This window comes from Tubulanus polymorphus, chromosome 10 (assembly GCF_964204645.1).
Source record: "Tubulanus polymorphus chromosome 10, tnTubPoly1.2, whole genome shotgun sequence".
Taxonomy (NCBI): Eukaryota; Metazoa; Nemertea; class Palaeonemertea; order Tubulaniformes; family Tubulanidae; genus Tubulanus; species Tubulanus polymorphus.
The window spans coordinates 13,013,864-13,032,961 of NC_134034.1; the positions used below are offsets into that span (position 1 = coordinate 13,013,864).

General features: G+C 43.0%; 3 protein-coding genes across 4 annotated transcripts; 1 reads left to right on the forward strand and 2 right to left on the reverse strand.

The window, feature by feature from the left end:
- The first annotated feature begins 1,584 nt into the window (after positions 1 to 1,584).
- On the forward strand, positions 1,585 to 15,146 carry LOC141912013 (calcitonin gene-related peptide type 1 receptor-like). 2 transcript variants are annotated; one of them, XM_074803168.1, is made up of 13 exons: positions 1,585 to 3,077; positions 6,317 to 6,671; positions 7,040 to 7,174; positions 10,011 to 10,084; positions 11,181 to 11,287; positions 11,451 to 11,474; positions 12,415 to 12,574; positions 13,103 to 13,259; positions 13,352 to 13,412; positions 13,497 to 13,572; positions 13,683 to 13,771; positions 13,873 to 14,038; positions 14,400 to 15,146. In XM_074803168.1, the coding sequence occupies exons 1-13, from the start codon at positions 3,015 to 3,017 to the stop codon at positions 14,661 to 14,663; spliced, it is 1,731 nt and encodes a 576-aa protein (XP_074659269.1). In that variant the 5' UTR covers positions 1,585 to 3,014; the 3' UTR covers positions 14,664 to 15,146. The 2 variants fall into 2 exon arrangements, with proteins under 2 accessions (XP_074659269.1, XP_074659270.1); XM_074803169.1 differs by lacking the exon at positions 11,451 to 11,474 and having other exon boundaries at positions 1,586 to 3,077.
- Positions 7,313 to 9,162, reverse strand: LOC141912015 (uncharacterized). Its single transcript, XM_074803170.1, has 3 exons — positions 9,123 to 9,162; positions 8,880 to 8,985; positions 7,313 to 7,799 (listed from the first exon to the last, which is right to left on the reverse strand). The coding sequence occupies exons 2-3, from the start codon at positions 8,970 to 8,972 to the stop codon at positions 7,545 to 7,547; spliced, it is 348 nt and encodes a 115-aa protein (XP_074659271.1). The 5' UTR covers positions 8,973 to 8,985; positions 9,123 to 9,162; the 3' UTR covers positions 7,313 to 7,544.
- Positions 15,147 to 15,364: 218 nt separating the features above from the next.
- LOC141911634 (uncharacterized) lies at positions 15,365 to 17,508 on the reverse strand. Its single transcript, XM_074802622.1, has 2 exons — positions 17,419 to 17,508; positions 15,365 to 16,923 (listed from the first exon to the last, which is right to left on the reverse strand). Exons 1-2 carry the CDS (start codon positions 17,453 to 17,455, stop codon positions 15,365 to 15,367), a joined length of 1,596 nt encoding a protein of 531 aa, XP_074658723.1. The 5' UTR covers positions 17,456 to 17,508.
- Between the last annotated feature and the right edge of the window lie 1,590 nt (positions 17,509 to 19,098).

The following is a 19,098-nucleotide window of genomic DNA, read 5'->3' on the forward strand; positions in this document are numbered from 1 at the left end:
GATTGAAATAAATAAATTCTTGTTTTTAAATTCTTTTAATCTGTAGATAGTGGCTGGGTTTTTTTTTATCTCAAAGTTCCGACTAACTGAAATCCGGTTTCGCTTATTTCGACTTATAGTCGACTAACTCAGATAACCGAAGTTGGCTCTGATTATCGATCGCCCATACATAATTCCTGATGCATTATATTAATGACAAATACATAGGATTCACCGCCAGCTTCCCACGCCATCCTATAGCCCCACAACTTCCGGGACAGGCTGCTTTATCTATTCACCTTTTTGTCTGATGTATACTAGGTTACACTAGGATCTCGGTACATGTATTGTGGCGACTGTTATTACGATCACCGAGGGTTGTTCGAGTTAAAATGCCGCTGATAAAACTGTAAATTCCAGACTGTAATAAACTCGCAATTAAAAACCGCACGAAACCAGTTCAAAAATATCGAGATCTATTTCTGTACGTGAGGCCGCGTTATCTGTAGATACCGCGCATACACAACTCTCCTATAGTGTCACTAATAGAACCCCGCCCTCCATCCATCAAAACCTGAGTACCTTTGGGTGCAAGGACGACGTGAATACCCTGACCAGGGAGAGGTGACTGAGTACCCGTGATGGGAGGCGAACTTTTGTTCGGAATAGCGATTCCACAACATCACGACACACGTGACCGGTCATCACATGTCACAGTTTACGCAGTAACTGACCCCTGACAGGCGGGGATTCAGACGCTGTAGTACCACTAGGCGTGTGTTACCGTCGCTCTCTTTTGTCTCGATCAATCGCAATGAGTAGGAAAGGACACATGTTTACAAGACGATGCTGATAATTTTTTAACAAAAAGTCACCAGGCATTCTTTTCATCTTTATCGCCTGGAAACTAACTACATCTCGATGCAGTAAACTTTCTAGAAAGCGCATTTCACCAGGACTTCACCTATTGTTTCGAAATTGCACCAAAAAGCAGTACATTTTTCAAACTTTCCTCGGGGAGGACCCCCAGGCCCCTCTATTGTAGGAGGGGTTTAGGCCCGTTTTTTAAGTGGTCCCTGGATCAGCCCTTTGGCCAGTGGTTTTGGGAAGCCGGAGACCCAGGTTCGAGTCCCTGTCGGAGCTCGTTCGGAAAATCTAGGTTTTATAGGGTGAAATTCATTTAATGTTCGTGATATTTCACCGGACGTAAAAACGTAACATTTTCTCGTTCGTGAGTACACCAGTACCGGCACAGTACCCAGGGTCGTCCAGGTAGTCCAGGAAGGCAGTCGGCATTCAGGTTTAACCGGAGCAGTCCAGGGTAGCAGTGGCCGGATTCCCCGGGGCAGTGCGTCTTGCCGGTCATGCATACACATGATATCAATTAAAACACAGTTTATACGCCGTCGGCACGCTCTATGTCACTCTCCTTCTCTCCGAGTCTGATCTCCTCCGAACAGCTGTTTTTTACACAGCGAACCGCTGCGCAATGCTAAACACACACACATACAGCTCACTATACAGACACGCACGTATATACATAATGTGTTTTATCGCGCTGAAAAATAACCGCAGCAGTTCCAGCACAAGAGGAGTCTATAGTATAGAGTGTTACGTATAGCGCAGTGACTATATCGTACTGACTGGAGCGGCGTATGGAATCGTGCTGTGATTGACTCTATGTTTGTTACAGATCTATATAAACGGGTATCACTGATAGTTATTGGATATCTCACACTGAGGAGACTTGTAGTGTGACACGTGGATTCAGGGTCACGAGAGATAGTTGATCTTTGTTCAGAACTTCAATCTGATTGCGACATTGTATCCCTCTCTCACTCTGCGTTGTGCAATATTGTTACATTCGTTTATCGTTGCGAAAGTCGTTGAACGTTTCACATTGTTTTCAGTAATTACGAAATACGAAAGTTCAGTTGCGGTGTGGTTTTTGTTTTAATATCGAAATAGATTTTGATATTTCTAAAATCGAGTGGAACGCGACAGGAAGTAGTGAAAAGTGGAACAGTGGACGCTGGACTGCCTGGTGATACAGGGCGCCAGGGATTAGTGAAACGCTGGGACTAGTGACTAGAACACGACTCTGGACTGTCTGGTGACTAGTGGAACTGCAGGGATACAGGATTATAGTGACTAGTGAATAATGACTAGTGTTTTTAGTATATTGATTCGAGCGAGACGCAACACTATTATTAGAAGCTTTGTCGTGTAGAGTCGTGTAGACGCGCGTCGAGAGACAGAGAGAGAGAAAGCCGAGAGGGAGAGAGCTATATTATTTTACGAGTCAATTATTATTCATCGGTTTATTGATCGCGCTGTGTTGCAGTCGCTCGCGAGGACAGCCTCCAGTGCGACGACGGAGCGCCGGATACTGCGTCTGCTGGGATTGATAGACCGCTAGAACATAAAAAAGGCTCGAGATGTTTATATCCGCGACTGTTGGAGGACGTGTCCATCCAGCCGCTAATAGTGCGCCGGTTAGGATACAATACACTCGGTTGTAAAGCGACAAAAAGTAGATAACTAAACCAACTGGGTCAATCGCGGATATCTATCGGACGTGAAGTCGAGTTAATTTAGGTCATAAATTTAGGGGCTATAAAACACACACACGCAGACGCCGTACGCACACACACATCGAGTTGTGGGAGACTTGTCTGGTAGGATGTGTTCGCTTGTCTCTGATCTACCGTTTAACAATGGAATGATATTTTATGACCGTTTCTCGACGCTGCGCAGGAAATGAATAACCCCTCATTTAATACAGTTTTCAAATTCTGAGAATTTCATATCTGTGTTTGTGCGCATATATACATATACGTGTGCGCATAGTGTAGGCGAGGGATATAATAAAATGTTGTGTGTCCTGGTTTAAATGAAATGCTAAGAGATAAAGGTCTCTCGGGCTACGTAGTTACACTCGGTGATATCAGACATATATAGGAATTACGCCACCAACCACGGACAGATAGGATTTCAGTTTCTCTTTATTTAAAAAAAAAACTGACTGCTGAGATATGAAGCCTCCTCTATTCGCTGTAGCTGTTGTATTAATTATAGTCAGCGTTCTTTTTCACCCGGTAAGTTAAAAGAGTAGTATAATCGTCTTTATTTCAGTTGTGGGTTCTTTGGGACGTCTCTGCAGACTCGCGCAATGCCCACCTAGCCCCCCTTTCCCTTAGGGAGACTGTCAGGACTTACTGCGTCACGTTAACGCCACGTAAGGACTGTGGAATCTCGCAGGTTCGAATAGGGATATGATGTATTTTTCTGAATGAGAGACGTCGTCGCTAGGTAACGGGCTATTAACGACAACAATGTGAATGTCGAGTCTGACACAGGATGAGACGCCGAGAGGTCACGTGATACATCCCCCATTCACTGATCGAGTGAATAATCCGAGAATCTCAACGGGCGATATATCAATATCATCAAAATACACAGTGCGGCACGCGTCTGATAGAAAATCAATAAGTCATTCATAATAACCGATTCTGAATGATTGAAATCTGCGAGAAGAAAAAACTGGGGGCATCTCAGCAACTGGGTGAGAACAGAGGATCAGGGGTTAATTAATTAATCGGAGACGTTCCCCGAGGGACAGATGCTTTCATTTTCGTTTCGAAGTGACATCAAGGACACGTAGCAGCGGCAGCAGTCAGGAGGGAGGGGGGGGGGGTGGTTTAATGTCGCGCTATGGATTTTATTGAAAAACGAATGCGGGACGTAGCCTATAGGGGGAGGTCACAGTCAGCGCTGTAAATATCGATTTCCAAACGCGAGTTTTATCGCCGTTTTTCTAATCATGTGATATTCTTTTATTTTATTGCAACATAAGATACACTATTGTGTAGACACGTATAAATATGCGCGGGTCGTGTCTTCAATTATAGACTTTGATTGTTCCCTTTCTATCTCTCTTACCTCCCTCCCCTCTCTCTGCTCCCTCTCTCCGCTCCCCCTCTCCCTCTCTCCGCTCCCCCCTCTCTCTCTCCGCTCCCTCCCTCTCCCTCTCCGCTCCGACAACATCCGCCTCCTAAATTCCACTCGGGTTGTTTATCTATTGTTCTATATTAGACACTGTTTTGAGGCCTAGTTTTCTCCACTGCGCGCTATAATGAATTTACTGGTATGCGCCGGATACCGGGGTCGCAATGTCAAGGTCATAAATAATGATTTATATGTATGTACACTAAGAAGCTTCGTTACGGGATCAGGTTTGACATCTCAGAAGAGAGGTACAAATATACAGAGTCAACACTGTGAGTCTGACTGACTGACACTGACCAGCTACTGGTGATGGTCATTAAAAGTGACCAGTCACTGGTGATCTAGAGTGACCAGTCACTGGTCATTAAGACTGACCAGTCACTATCAGGAGGGACCACCTCGCCCTTCGTAAGGCTAAAAGGTCCCTTTAACCTAATTTTATCCGTGATGACCCTAACTCTGTTCAACGCAAGTCTCGCATTGTTGTTCCTTACGTCCCTTGTTAAGACACATTGAAACCTACGCTCAAAAGCTCTTAACACTGATATCATATTCAAGTATAATAATTAAATCTCTAGTCATTTATCCAAAAAATAATACTCTGTCCAACATACACTGCCGGTGTTTAGATTGTGATAATTTTTAGAAACCGGGCGCTCCATCAGTGTTCATATTAAAGAACATAAGAAAGATATATAATTCATCAAAAACCCTAAAGTGCTGAGGCTACCCGAGTTTGGGAATTCTCGTAGAATTTTCAACAGTACTACCCGACATTGTCACATAGTTGAGTCGCCTTTAATAAGTACCTATTCTAATCCCTGTGTCAATGGTACCTTGGTTTCACCCCCCATAATAAACTTTTTTCCAAATACATTTCCTCTCTGGTCGATATCATCTAGTTTTATGTGTAATAGTGTGTGTCGTTCTGGTTGGATATATATATATATATATATATACTGTGATAGTCCATTCTTGTAGTTACTCCTTGAAAATTTTTTTTTTAGCGTAAACCGAAAATTCGGGTTTTTAATTAATTCTAAACTGTTTCGATTTTTTAAAAACTTTTTCGATCTCGTGAATTGTGGGGGGGATTTATATTCTAGTCATTGCGTAGTTTTACTTGGTTCAGAATGATCTGTCACCGGTGGCCAGTAAGTGACCAGTGACTGGTGGTCAGCGTGAATAATCCGTCACTGGCGGTCAGTGGGAGTGACCGATCACGTGTGATCGGTAGGTGACCAATCATTGGTGGTCAATTACAGGAGTGGTGTTGGAACCGCAGCGACTGCGCAGCGGCCAAAGCCGCAGCAATAATTTACTGAATGACTTTTTCTTTGACTACCACGTTTTTGAAGAAATTAAGTTAATTTGCCGCGGCAATATTTAGAACCTGTCCAAAATCGGTATTTGGCCGCAGCAAATCAGAAATTGCTTCCAACCCGCCTGTTAATGGAATGGAGTTAATTTCCATTCCGGAATGGCACGTACCGCCCACTGTCGACCTTCTAATGAGAGCACAATATATTCATTGTATATATGTACTGCAGAGATCAGGATCGGGGACAGTGCAGAAATTGCTTCCAACCCGCCTGTACCCTGTCATTGTATAGTTTCTTGTACGGCTGAACGATGAAGAGCCTTGCGCGGCTGCTCAATGTTAGAAACGACTGTAGTATTTATTACGATACTTTGACACCTTCCCCGATTGTTTAACTGAAACCTGCGCGGATTGATTAAAAAAAAAAAACTATCCTGTAACGTGTGACGTCATCGGCTTATATATCACGTGATAACGCTAACATCCTTCGTCACGTGGTAAATAGATACCGTCTGCTCGTCGCGTGTGTAGCTGGTCAAAAGAGACACATAGTTTTGATTAGTGGCAGTAATTGTATTAGAGACGCGCATTACTGCAACATCAGTGGCAGCGGCGGTTGCAGCGGCAGCGGCAGCGGCAGCGGCAGCGGCAGCGGCAGCAGCAGCAGCAGCAGCAGCAGCAGCAGCAGCAGCAGCAACTCATCCATCAGTACAGGTGTAAAACCTTTGATTAACGCCACTAAGTCGGAACAGACTATAGAGCAGGCGATCACTAATAACACGTAATCTAATGTAATTTATGTTTCCCGTAAAGTAACAATTCAGCGAGAATCAGAGTTTTTATTCCGCTTCACCATGAAAATCGATCCAACCAAAGAAGCGTTTAAGGGACGATGTACCTTCCTGGGGTATGGGGTGAAGTGGGAATTACCGACGCGCCAGTTCGTGTTTAAATGATTCTCCGAATCCAGTTTCAAACCTCGCTCAATGACGTAACTCTCTGTTTCAGGTTGCCGTGGAAGGAACCGCTCAAAATTGCTATCTAAGCAAATTCGGTTATTTCAACGAAACGGATTTTCAGACTATTTCCTGTTCGTACTGCTTCGTGGGGGTGTTTTTCAATCGTAAAAACCTGACGATCAATACGACAATGGTTTACAGTCGGACTCAGTTGAACCTCGTCTTAAAAGAGAACAACAGTCGGTATTTAGTCCCGGACGCGTTCAAGTCGAATTCGCTCGTCTGTAAAAAATATCTCAGCGATCAAGAGTGTGAAAAATGGCGTTCGTGTTGCCGGGCAGCCCAACAGTGCTGTGATCGACAGCTGAAGAACACGCCCACGCCCACGCAGGCCACACCTACAGGTATCAACCCTATCATTGAACGTTATAGCCGCGATCACACGGACACGATTTGACCCGGGCCAAATATGCACGGATCAGGCTCGGGCCTAATTTGGCCCGTGCCTAAATAGAGAGCGCGTTCACACGCAAACCACTCACTCGATACTAAACAATGCTCAAACAAAGCGAAGTGGATCATTTTCGGTGCCAGTCGGTATTCAAACGTAATCATTTGTCCGGTGCTAAAATTTGGCTCGGGCCTGGTCCGACGTTTTTTGTTCGGGCCAAATTTGGCCCGGGCCAAAAATGCTCGTGTGATCGCGGCTATTGTCATGTCCACACTAGTGCCTCCCCTCTGCACTGTTTATTTGTTTTATTGTCTATCGCAGGTGGACCGACACACAATTATTGTCCGATGGCGTGGGACGGTGTTAGCTGTTGGGATCATACGCTAGGTGGCGTTACTGCTACACAAAATTGTCCCTTGTATTACGTAGGACATGGTCTGGAACTACTGGGAACTTGTAAGTATCACGTGCTGACCGGTTTCCGGGAACTAAAACATTTGAAAACATCAATACGTTCATTTCTAATGCCGACTTAAATGTATTTTATTAATTTGAATGTAAAGTATATGTTTTAAATGATAACTGATAGGCTTACTGATAATTGATAACTGATAAATGATTTAAACGATAGTTTATAGTTTGACACAACCTTGAACCATATACTCGGAAATAACCGAAAATTTGTCGTAGAATAGAATCATAACATCGTCTACATTAGGTGAATGTGATATAGCTCGAATGATTATCAATCCCGTGGAACCACCCGTTTATACCACGGAGCCACCCGTAAATCATCCGAAGCTATACGTAGATCCCGTGGGGCCATTCAAATTTGCCTCAATGCCATTTTCAAGTCATGAAATCTCCGTCGAACCATTTCCGCGGTTTCTTTTACGAAATTGAAGATCAGCAATTGGTTTTGTTTTGAGAACCTGGGTCTGGGATGAGTGTCTAGCCACCTCAGTTCTTTGGCCTCGTCTCGCAAATGATTTGCGCTGGCGTTTTGTAAACTTTCACAATCTACGTGTTCCAGTGGTGTCTCCAACGCTTCGCCGTACCACTTTTCGACACGCAAAGCAAACTACAATTAAAGGAAAAAATTACTTCTGTCTGTCACACATGCTCTTCGTGCGACGTTTTGGTCCGTAATTTCGTTAATAATCGGTTGATCTGTAAATATTATGCATCAATTTGTTCAGTAAGGAATTTGCATTCAGAAATAAATCATGAACTGGCAGAAATTTGTTTGTGTTTTCTTCTATCAGCGATAGTTTACCTAGCATACGCTCGCGTAATGCTGAAAAACGGCTTTTATGGCCCGTCACGTGGCGCCACCTACTGTATTTTGATATGCTAATGAGCAGGTGATGACGTCACTGTAACGTTTCCGAGCGTCCGCGGAGCGGATTTTTCAGCATTACGCGAGCGTATGCTGAGTAAACTATCGCTCATAAATGAAAACAAAAACAACTTTAGTGAAAATTGTTGTTTATTTCTGAATGCAAATTCCTCACTGAACAAATTGATGCATAATAAAGGTAGATAAACCGATTATTAACGAAATTACGGACCAAAACGTCGCACGGAGAGTAGGTGTGACAGACAGTAATTTCTATTTCAACCTGACTTGAGAGCATACAGGGTGGCCTAGCTCCCTCATTTGTGGTAGTACAACCTGATAATGGTCTTAATGGGACCAGAAAGGACAAGCAGTCGACCTAAATCATCATTTTTTAATCCATTTGAAACTGTATTGAAGGATACCCAAAAAGTCTTCACTGAAAGGGGTTAAATGAAGAGAAGTGACTCCATGATTTGAAAGTTTAACAATATGTTTCCATGCCTACGTATAAAATTTCAGTTGGTAGGCATGGAGACATATTGTTAAACTTTCAAATCATGGAGTCACTTTTCTCTCATGAACCCCTCTCAATGCAGATTTTTTTAGATATCCTTCAATACAGTTTCAAATGGATTAAAAAATGTTGATTTAGGTCAACTGCCAATGCATTCTGGCCCTAATAAGACTTTTATCAGGTATGTACTACCAAAACTGACTGAGCTAGGCCACCCTTTATGCTCTCAAGCCAGGTTGAAATAGACATTAGTATTACTAGTTCTTGATAACCCTCGATTAAGTCGAGTGAAATAGTGTATTTACCGTTTTGCACTCAATACTATCTCCTGGATGAAGGGCATCGGTCGACGCGCAGAAAACCGCCAGAAAGACTATCAATAAACTACTCGAATTCATGCTGTAGGCTAAACTGCAATCAGATCATAGAAATAGATACGTACGTGCTGCTTCCCGGCATTCAGAACTAGAAACTGGTTCCCGGTAGTGAGAACTAGAGACTGGTTGCCGGCCGTGCCGGAGTGTCAGATATATAAGCGATGTTCTTACCTGTGAATGATGGGCGTTGAGATGTAACGTGCTGTTAAAGCTACCGCAAAAACGTCTCGTTTTTTTCATTCGATCTTGCGAGTTTTATACATCTTTTTGACTGAAAAATATTTGATCAGATGTCGATGAACGGCTTCAGGTTAAACACTACACCGAAGAATAGATTAAATTCCTTCTATTTACAGAATCGATTCAGCTATTTTACGTTTGTTGAATCTTGATGCATTGAACTAATTGCACCTGTTTTGCTATGGTTATATTGTTCGAATATCTAAGTTGTTTTTTTTTGGTAACATTTTGTGAAGATTTTGTTCGTAAGGATGGTAAACTGAGGTCCACGCAAATATGACTAAATCTCGTAAAGGCTGCTGAAGATTCAATCAGGTTTCAGTTCCACAGTTTAACAGTTCCACGGTGTAACAGTTCTACGGTGTAACCGTTCCACGTCGTAACAGCTCCACGGTGTAACAGCTCCACAGTTCCACAGGAGTTCCACGATGAAACAGTTCCACAGTGTAACAGTTCACTTGAATTGAACAAAACATTTGACTATAAGAAATCTAGTTATTCCACAGTGTTCTACAGACTCAGTTCTGGGTCAACGAATTTCAACTCTAGACTCAAATTTAACCAGCTGGAGCCATCCAGCACAGTGAAACCTGTCTCCACGACTGTTTAACTTGGCTCTAGGGCCGTGGAACTGGTTCTAGGACTACTGCTAAATTGGCTCCAGGGCTGTTGAACTTGGCTCTAGGACTGTTGAACTTGCTCCAGGACTGTGTAACTGGCTCCAGGACTATGGAACTTGGTGAAGACTATCTTTTTAAAGTTTTCACATTCGGAATCTATTCTCGTGTTACCTATGTCGTTTGTTTTCTGTATTTGCAGTTAAATCGACACGAACTTGTTCAATTTGGGGAAAATGGGCGAAAAAAACGAATTACAAAAATTGTTTCAACGCAGTAAGTATCAATAAAATCCTTGATTGTATTGCTCACTAGTTATGCTCCTTTCAAACCGACCCTACTAGTCTAATTTAGTCCACTTGTCCAATTATAAATACACCCTTTAATAATTGGTCCATGCCCTTGAAGTTATCAGCCACGCCTGTAATACAGGCTATATTCGTGAGTCAGTAATTTCTGCCACGTTTGAGTTGCCTGGAAAACTGCATGATTGAAAATAGTTAACCTTAGGAAATGTAATGAATGAATGATATAGGGTTATAATAGAGTGGTCGTTGTCTTTAACACAGAACCGTATTGTGATTGGGGTTGATTGTTTATGCAGGGTTGTTCGTTATACCGAGATCCAGATATACTCAGCTCCTGCGGGTCGTTTAACACAGAACTGTATTGTGATTGGGGTTGATTGTTTATGCAGGGTTGTTCGTTATACCGAGATCCAGATATACTCAGCTCCTGCGGGTCGTTTAACACAGAACTGTATTGTGATTGGGGTTGATTGTTTATACAGGGTTGTTCGTTATAGCGAGATCCAGATATACTCAGCTCCTGCGGGTCGTTTAACACAGAACTGTATTGTGATTGGGGTTGATTGTTTATACAGGGTTGTTCGTTATACCGAGATCCAGATATACTCAGCTCCTGCGGGTCGTTTAACACAGAACTGTATTGTGATTGGGGTTGATTGTTTATACAGGGTTGTTCGTTATACCGAGATCCAGATATACTCAGCTCCTGCGGGTCGTTTAACACAGAACTTGTTTGTGGGTTGTTCTTTAGTGTTTATACAGGGTTGTTCTTTGTACAGTTCAGGCAGCATACTGAGCTCCTGCGGGTTGTTTGCTTTGACGCAGAACTGTTTTGTGATGGGGTTCAGTATAGATTGTTTACGCAGAGCTGGTTTTTCAAATATCGTGTTTAACTTTTTTTTTCAAATATCTGCTGTTCAAATAAACGCATACGCGTGGCATAGCGCGTCAGCACAACATAGATTTATTATATAGCTGACTCAAGTTGTTGTTTCAGAAAAATCAGAATTCTGAAAAATCTACCTTTTTCGAGTGTAACATTGCAATGATTTATTTTGTTTCAGGGTGAGATGAAGGTTATTCTAAAGATCGCGGTTTATGTCGGGTTTGGTTGTAATATCACCAGTATGGTTTGCCTAGTGTTGGCCACGTTCATTTATATTTACTTCAGGTAAATCGTTTAAACGTTTCTAATTTATCAAAACGGCCCCACCGCCGCCGACACCACACTGCTCGACCATTCAGGAGCCAGTTCCACAGTTGTTACGAGTGGAACTCATGGTCCGCCGGTTTGTGGAAATGATAAATTTTCGTTTCGTTGTATTATTTTCTAGCGTTCCGTTTACAGCGAGTTTCGGGTAAAACGATTATTTCTGAACGCAGTATAATAATCCGTACTAATTTCCGGTCTCCTGTTCGGGAGATTTTTAAAACCGCTTTTGAAACCGAGGTCGCGTCGACTCGCTTCTAGTTCCCGTCATGCCGCGCGCGCACTTGTGCATTGATTCAACACTGACAACATGACTTACTCCGGCAGTCGACCATCCACCAGGGGGCGCTAGTGGGCCTTCATATTCTAAAGTAACTTGTGTGTATTTTCTTTTTTTTGGTTTCATCAATAGAAAAAAAGGAATTTATTTGCACTCCAACCATTTCCGCGGTATGCGGGGGGAGACAATGAAATATACCATAGTTACAAAACTATAGAAAGTAAAAATTTTTAATGAAATAGTTAGAAATACAAACATACACTGTTTACAATAGAAGACCCACTGTGAATGACGCCACCTGGTGGGAACCATCGGAAATACGAGTCATATATCCATCCATTAAAAAAACTAAAGCATTTTTCAAGCACTCGGAATTCAAACAGTCTGCTGTTGGATTTTACATTAACGCTTAGATTTGAAATACGTTTATAGCGAACGAGTATTTATAGTAATAACGATTATACTTATAATATTGATAATATTAATAGATTACTAAAATTAATCGAAATATTTACGAATACAAGAAAAAAAAATATATTCAAACCATGAAATCTGAGTAGAATAGCGTAGTGCGTATTAACACGGCGGCCATATTGGATCTCGCGAGATTGTGATGAGTTCCTTGCGCGAGAATCAATTAGAGGCAAGATTTCAGTTGCTGAGCGAATAACACGAGCTTCTCACATAAATTCGTCATCAAAATCCAATATGGCCGCTGTGTATATCTCGAAATCCAATATGGCCGCTGTGTTATTGACAGTTTATATTGGTAGAGGGCGTGACTGAGTAATTATGTTGTATATTTCAGGGGTTTACGCAAAGATGAATCGTCGAAGTTCCGAGCTCGTCTTCACTTGAGTTTATTCGGCTCGTTTTTCCTCTTACATTTTGTATTATCGATTTGGGAACCGGTTTTCTATCTGGACGGATTAATCAATAGTTCGAACGCGAGAATTAATCAAAATACGGTAAGTGGCGCCGTCTAGCGGGTGAATCTGCAATCAGGGACTACCGTTGAGCGTAGTACAACTTACGTATTCTTCTCTGCTTTTGGTATTGATGGGGACGACTTGAAGTGCCCGGCGGCATTCTTTTTTTTTCTTGAAATTAAAACACGAGTGTACGCGCCGATTTTATCGTCTCGTAAAAAATGTGCCTAGTTTTCTAGTTTCGGAATTGAACCTGACGACTAAAAATGTGCCATGAGTTTAACTTAGGCGTTGAAAAAATGGACAACGGCACGAGATTTTCGCGACGGTAGCCTACAGTTCAATCGTCTGCTCTGGGGATAGAATCCGACTCTTATACAGTTGAAACATAGTAGATCGTTAGTAAATGTATCAGAGTCACACTGTGTACAGGCTTGTCCCGAGCTTTATTGAGGGGCAGTTCTATTTCAAGAAAAAGGCACTTTCTTATTGAAAAAGGATATCTATATAAATATGAAGTGTATCTCTACGCAGCTACTGTATCTCTCTTTTCATCTGCGCGCGCAGGTCGGCTGTCGGTTCCTTCACTCGTTTCTATGGTTCGCTCGTGGCGCCACCTACTGGTGTTTACTGTGCGAGAGTATATATCTACACCAGAAGATCCACGCCTGGTCGATCAGCAACGTCACTGAATCGATTAAAAAATACGTCATCATCGGCTGGGGTAGGTCACGTGATCGATAGAGAGCGCCGTTTATCGGCCGCGGCTAGGAGGTCAGTGTGTAACTAATCGTTGGTGGTTATGACTATTTTCAGGAATCCCATTAATTCCGGTGATCACGTGGATCATTGTGAAAGTGCAGCTCGATAATGAAAAGTGAGTATAGCTTTCCCCATATGACGTCATTGATGACCGCCGTGCCAACTGATCATTATTATTGGTGATATGTTTGTTTTGTAGTTGTTGGATGCGTTCACACAATGGCAACTCAAACCTTAACTTCATTGTTCAGCTTCCAAACATACTGACATTACTGGTAAGTCCCTTTCCTCTCTACCCCCACTCCCCGCATTCCCGCCTTCTGTCCCCCACGCTCTAACTCCCTCAAATAAACATCATCTTTATCTAAACTGATCGTATTTTCAGATTATATTGATTTTAATGTGCAATATACAAAGAATACTGTTAACAACAATGCGAGGTCATGGTCAGGATCGTGACGTCATGATACTGAAGTAAGTGTCGATCGAACGGACTGTATAGTCGATGAATATGTTCGGCGTATAGGTAGCGCTGTATGTATCACTCTATCTCCCTCTCTCTCTCTCTCATATAGACGGGTGCTGCGAGCTACAGTAGCTATGGTTCCTATGTGCGGCTTACAGATGTTATTCCTGATGTTCAGACCGGAGAACTGGTGGCCTTATGACATCATAGAGAACGTATTGATCGGCACACAAGGGATGTTCGTATCGATTTTCTACTGTTTCGTGAATAAAGAGGTAACCGTCTTAAAGTCCGTTCTTCAATATCTGGCTGACAAATCGAACTTTTCGGTTATCGTAGTTAGTCGACCAAAGTCGAACACTGTGAAAGGCGCGACGACAAAACTATGGCCGCGATCACACAGCGCTTTTGGCCTGTTCACACGGGTGCCGAATATGGGCCCCTGGTTTTTTGGCCAAATTTGGCCCGACCAAAAACAAATTTGGTGCGAGCCTCGGCCAAATTATCTCCGTCATGTGATTGCGGCTTATAGTGCGTTCGGTTAATAGCTCCGACCTTTAGCCCTATAACTACGAAAACCGAAGTTCGCCAAAAATACGTCCCGATTTCTAACCGGTTTGATATCACTATTTGTAGGTGCGGAACGAGATCCGGGCGTCGCTACGTCACGGACGACGGGGGAGTTTAAACTCGACGTTCAACACGTATTCAACTCGTTTAACGTCGACCGAAACTCGTAACGGTTCGGTTCAACTCCGTCCTAGTGAGTTTAGTCGCAACTCGTACGCGATGCCCGATCTGCACGGTAGCAACGAGGATTACCTGAACGCCTACAGCACGACACCTAACGGACAAAATCAGAAGCTTAACGATAACAATACGACGGAATGCGCCACCTAGGCGATCGACTAGACACTAAACTATCGAACGAAGCATTTCGATCGGACTGATCGTGTCACGTGACGACTGGGAATGTAAGTGACGACACGCGGTCTGTGATTATGTCACGTGACCTCTGATGTGTATATTAGCAGCATTTATAACGTGACCGCGTGAAAGAAATTAAGTACGAGGGACAATAGGTGGCAGCACAAAGCAGGCGCATAGACGTTATAGTCCGAGATCCGGTGAATTAGGAAATCCATGAAAAACAGTTGTGTATATATTGTGTGCATGTACCCGGAATTCCTAAAAAACAGCCATCTTTATTATCAAAAAACCTCTATTCCATCTACTCAGTATTCCAGTAGGTGGCGACAGTGGTCACCCGTATTTCTATGAAGCTCCTGTAGGGGGCGCGTGATGTGTGGTTATTTTGTAAATATTGTAAATAACTCATAAAATCCAGACAGGAATTAAATATATATCATTCTTATAACAACATTTACACTTAAGCCTCGTTCTCATCTTTATCGGGGTCAGTAAAACACGCCATCTATCGGCATTCGATGAGTGACGTCACAGCTAGAATTCATTGCAGAAATGTTTTTCTTTTGTTTCAAAATCGAAATTTATTGACCAGAAATTGACCAGAGAAAAAAAGCAGAAATTAAATCAACACGTGATTACTCGTATAAATACGCCAGAAAATAGTACCCTCGTTAGTATTTCGATTTGAAAAGCGTGTATCCCGTCGCGCGTGAACTAGTGCGAACTGCGAAGTCGTTTAAGCTTTCAGCCGCGTGCTGGACCACTCGTCTAGGACTGGAAGCTTTCGTCCCGGACGACGCCGCATCTTTAGCCAGTTTCATCACTTGTGCCATCATCTCTCGTATACCGGTAACGCGGAACACGGCGGCCGAGTGGTCGTTGATATGACCCCCCACGACGATCGAGTCGTCTGTCTCTAGATGGATACTGACGGGAAAGAAGAACTCGTCTGCTATGTACAAATGTCTGACGATCGGACACGATTTTAAAACTAACGGATGAATATTGATCGCTTCTGTCATGTACTCGATTTTAAACACTGGATCCACGGACATCACCAACAAGTGAAATATGTAGTATCGTTTATATTTCGTATCGATTTTTCTCGTTATCGTAGAATGTACTGCGCTTATATAGAACGGCCATTTATACAGGATAAACGGGGTCCCGCCTCGAACCGATCCGACCCCCGCCAGCGGTATACGAGCGCCCCCTACGTACGAGCAATGGAACTCGTCTGTAACGTTGCATTGCAGTACCCGCAACGGTTCTAAAGTTTGAACCATGAACAGTTGATTTCTGTCGATCAGCGCCATCCAGTGTTTATCCCTGCGCTGATACCCGCTAGCGGTACTCATGTTCAACACGACACTACCGCCCTCTTTTATCTGCGGCGTCATCACATACTGGCGGTGGTAATCCCAGATGAACGTGTAATCGAGGAACGATTGTTTACCGGGTCTGTAAGCCATGTTGTACGATACTAACAGCCGGTTTTTGAACTGGAACAATCTCGGTTCGATCGGTCCGGCGCCGATCTGACCGCTAGACGGCGACGGGATTCCTATAAAGTGGCCTTTATCGATCGGTTCCAGTTTATCGTTCGCTCTGACAGTGAAGAATAGATTATCCTGGTAAACGTTTAACGGGGCTTGACGTTGGTTTAAAGACGCGTAAGCTTCCGCTTCCTGCCACATTCGCGCCACTATCGTGTAATTACCGTCTCGTTCCTGATAAAACGCGGGACTATTCGCGTACATCAGGTTATCCCCGGGAACTCCCAGGAAGTGACGTATAGCTAGGTTCTCTAGTTGCGGAGATAGGAATCTTAGCAATGTGACGTTGAGCGGCGTTTTGAAACAGTTTTCGACGGAATCCTCGTAGAACATACAGCCCTCGCTGTTCTGATATTGCGGATGCGATCCCGATAGTCTCAACTTTGTGTTCATTCGCTTATTCAATTTTCTAAGCGGCCTCGACGATTTTTTGATTTTCTCGGTTTTGAAATTTCTCAAAATTTTCTCGAAATTTCGTTCGATTTTCGAGTCGATATCCATATTATTCGTCCAAGCTGGTTGTTTGTCGTCTATTTCTGCGTTGTACGTCATCGATTCTTGCGTTGAGTGCAAATTACTGACGATAACGACGAACGCGAATAATCCTACGAATCCTATAACCGCGCCTTTCAACTGCCGCCCTCTAGGCATCGACAGCGATACTAATCGCTGACCTGAAATAGAAATAGGATTTAATCTTCTCAAAACGCAATTATGAAATAGAGAATCCTATAAGTTCGTTCTTTACCTGTGAACCACGTTATAACAGATTTCATTAAAACCAGACAAACTCCAGGGGCTGCATTTGCTCAAAAATTGGTTATAGTTAACCAGTGGAAATAAAAACTTCAGTGTAACATCCGTCAGGCGACGTTTATTAACCAACTTTTGAACAACTGGCTCCTGGACCCAGTTCCACAGTTGTGAGTTTAGAGTTAACCCCGATTTGAAATTAGTTCATTTGCGATGAGTTAACTCTAAAGTCAAATCGTAATTCACAACTGTGGAACTGGATCGTGCGGATCCTGAGTCTGAATCGTTGAGTTTTGAGATTTTATATGATTCTAAACATTGTTGCTAGTTTACGCGTAGGCCTACAATATCAACCCGGTCAAACGAAGCTAGAATCATTTTTGAATCGAATGAAACAAGTCAATCCTATCACTTACTAGTCGAAAAGCCCATGTTCGATATCAACTCGTTCATTCAGCAACGGCTCGAAGCGTAATGAATATAAATTATTAAAAACCGGACAAACAATTACAGGCAGAACTCAGTAAATATACGACGGGTTTGTACTGATCTGCTGTTGTATGTATGTATGTATGTATGCATGTATGGGCGTGTACAAGTCTGTGCGCGCTCTACACGCCGAGTGAGTCTATATATGGTTCACTAGTCTCATACTGCGACTAAATCCTCTTTCTTCGCAGACCGGACGTAAATAAATCTATTTCATTTTATAACAGATTCGATTCTTTTAAGCTAATAAGATAAAAACCCACTATTTACAAATTAAAAGAATTCTAAACTATCGAGAATTTATTTATTGAAACAATCTCAAATATTAGAACACGACGTTTCGATCTCACACTAGAGATCATCGTCAGGGTCTTTTATGCTTGATACGACGAATCTTCGGTCGTTTTTTATTTACAAAACTAAGGCTAAGACAATAATACATCGTTTCTCCTAATCGGCCGGGTCATTTTCAGGGGCGGATCCAGGGGCATGGGTAGACAGTATTGGAAGAAAATTTAAGGGCACCTTTCTGATCTTAGGGCACACCCAGTATCCAGGTCAATGCGAGTGCCGAAGGCGCAAAGTCCTTCGAAGGGGGTAAAGGGGCCCTCCCCCAGAAAATTTTGAAAATATGGTACCATTTAAAGGCTTTTAGAGGGCTTCTAGAGACTAATTCAGAGCAATCCAGAATAAACGACCCGGACACGGAATTAGTGGTTGCTGAAATAATGCCTTTAAAAATATTGCCGGTGAAATTTCGAAGGGCACTTAAAAATTCTAGACCGTATTGGGCAATACGGCTAATACGGTCTGGATCCGCCTCTGATTTTGTAAATCGTAATAACACCTGTAATCAGTTCATTTCTATCCGGTCTGTCGGGTCTGTTATTGTCAGCTCGATCACGATTTAAAAACAGTTAGTTATGTACAGGGTAGATAGGCGGCCGCGGCCGGGTCGACATTTTTAAGCTCAGCAGAAATGAAAAACAAGGAATCAATCTTTGGCCTAATTCTTAAAACCGATTTAGAGGATATTTTTCTAATTTGACTAGGTTAGATCGCTAGAGATGGCGGCATTATGTTGGGTACGAGGGCTGTATCGGCGGGTAAGCAGCACCCGGAGGTGTATAAGCAGGACCCGGAGGTGGATAAGCAGGGCCCGGAGGTGGATAAGCAGGACCCGGAGGTGGATAAGCAGGATCTGATGATGATAACTGATGACTCGGATAAGCGGGTGGATAGGCTGGTTGATAACTGTTGAATCCGTTAGATGTCGCCTCGGCGTATGACGGTAGTTTCACTGCTCCGGGATGTGGTGAGTTGAACTGATCTAGAAATAGTAAACACAATTCGAGTAAAGCAGCCATGAACAATTCAGCTCCTTCACACATTTATTCAGCCCCCCACAAGTATTCAGCCCAATACTCCCCAAATACACAAGTATTCAGCCCAATACTCCCCAAATACACAAGTATTCAGCCCAATACTCCCCAAATACACAAGTATTCAGCCCAATACTCCCCAAATACACAAGTATTCAGCCCAATACTCCCCAAATACACAAGTATTCAGCCCAATACTCCCCAAATACACAAGTATTCAGCCCA

What these genes read in the sequence shown, in the direction of transcription:
- LOC141912013 (XM_074803168.1), top strand. Translation starts at nt 3,015, where the DNA reads ATGAAGCCTCCTCTATTCGCTGTAGCTGTTGTATTAATTATAGTCAGC. An exon ending in CACGCAGGCCACACCTACAG is followed by an intron (nt 6,672 to 7,039) that starts GTATCAACCCTA and finishes TGTCTATCGCAG; the next exon opens with GTGGACCGACACACAATTAT. An exon ending in TTCATTTATATTTACTTCAG is followed by an intron (nt 11,288 to 11,450) that starts GTAAATCGTTTA and finishes ATTATTTTCTAG; the next exon opens with CGTTCCGTTTACAGCGAGTT.
- LOC141912015 (XM_074803170.1), bottom strand. Translation starts at nt 8,972, where the DNA reads ATGAATTCGAGTAGTTTATTGATAGTCTTTCTGGCGGTTTTCTGCGCG. An exon ending in ATAGTATTGAGTGCAAAACG is followed by an intron (nt 7,800 to 8,879) that starts GTAAATACACTA and finishes CTTTAATTGTAG; the next exon opens with TTTGCTTTGCGTGTCGAAAA.
- LOC141911634 (XM_074802622.1), bottom strand. Translation starts at nt 17,455, where the DNA reads ATGAACGAGTTGATATCGAACATGGGCTTTTCGACTA. An exon ending in GAACATGGGCTTTTCGACTA is followed by an intron (nt 16,924 to 17,418) that starts GTAAGTGATAGG and finishes TTTCTATTTCAG; the next exon opens with GTCAGCGATTAGTATCGCTG.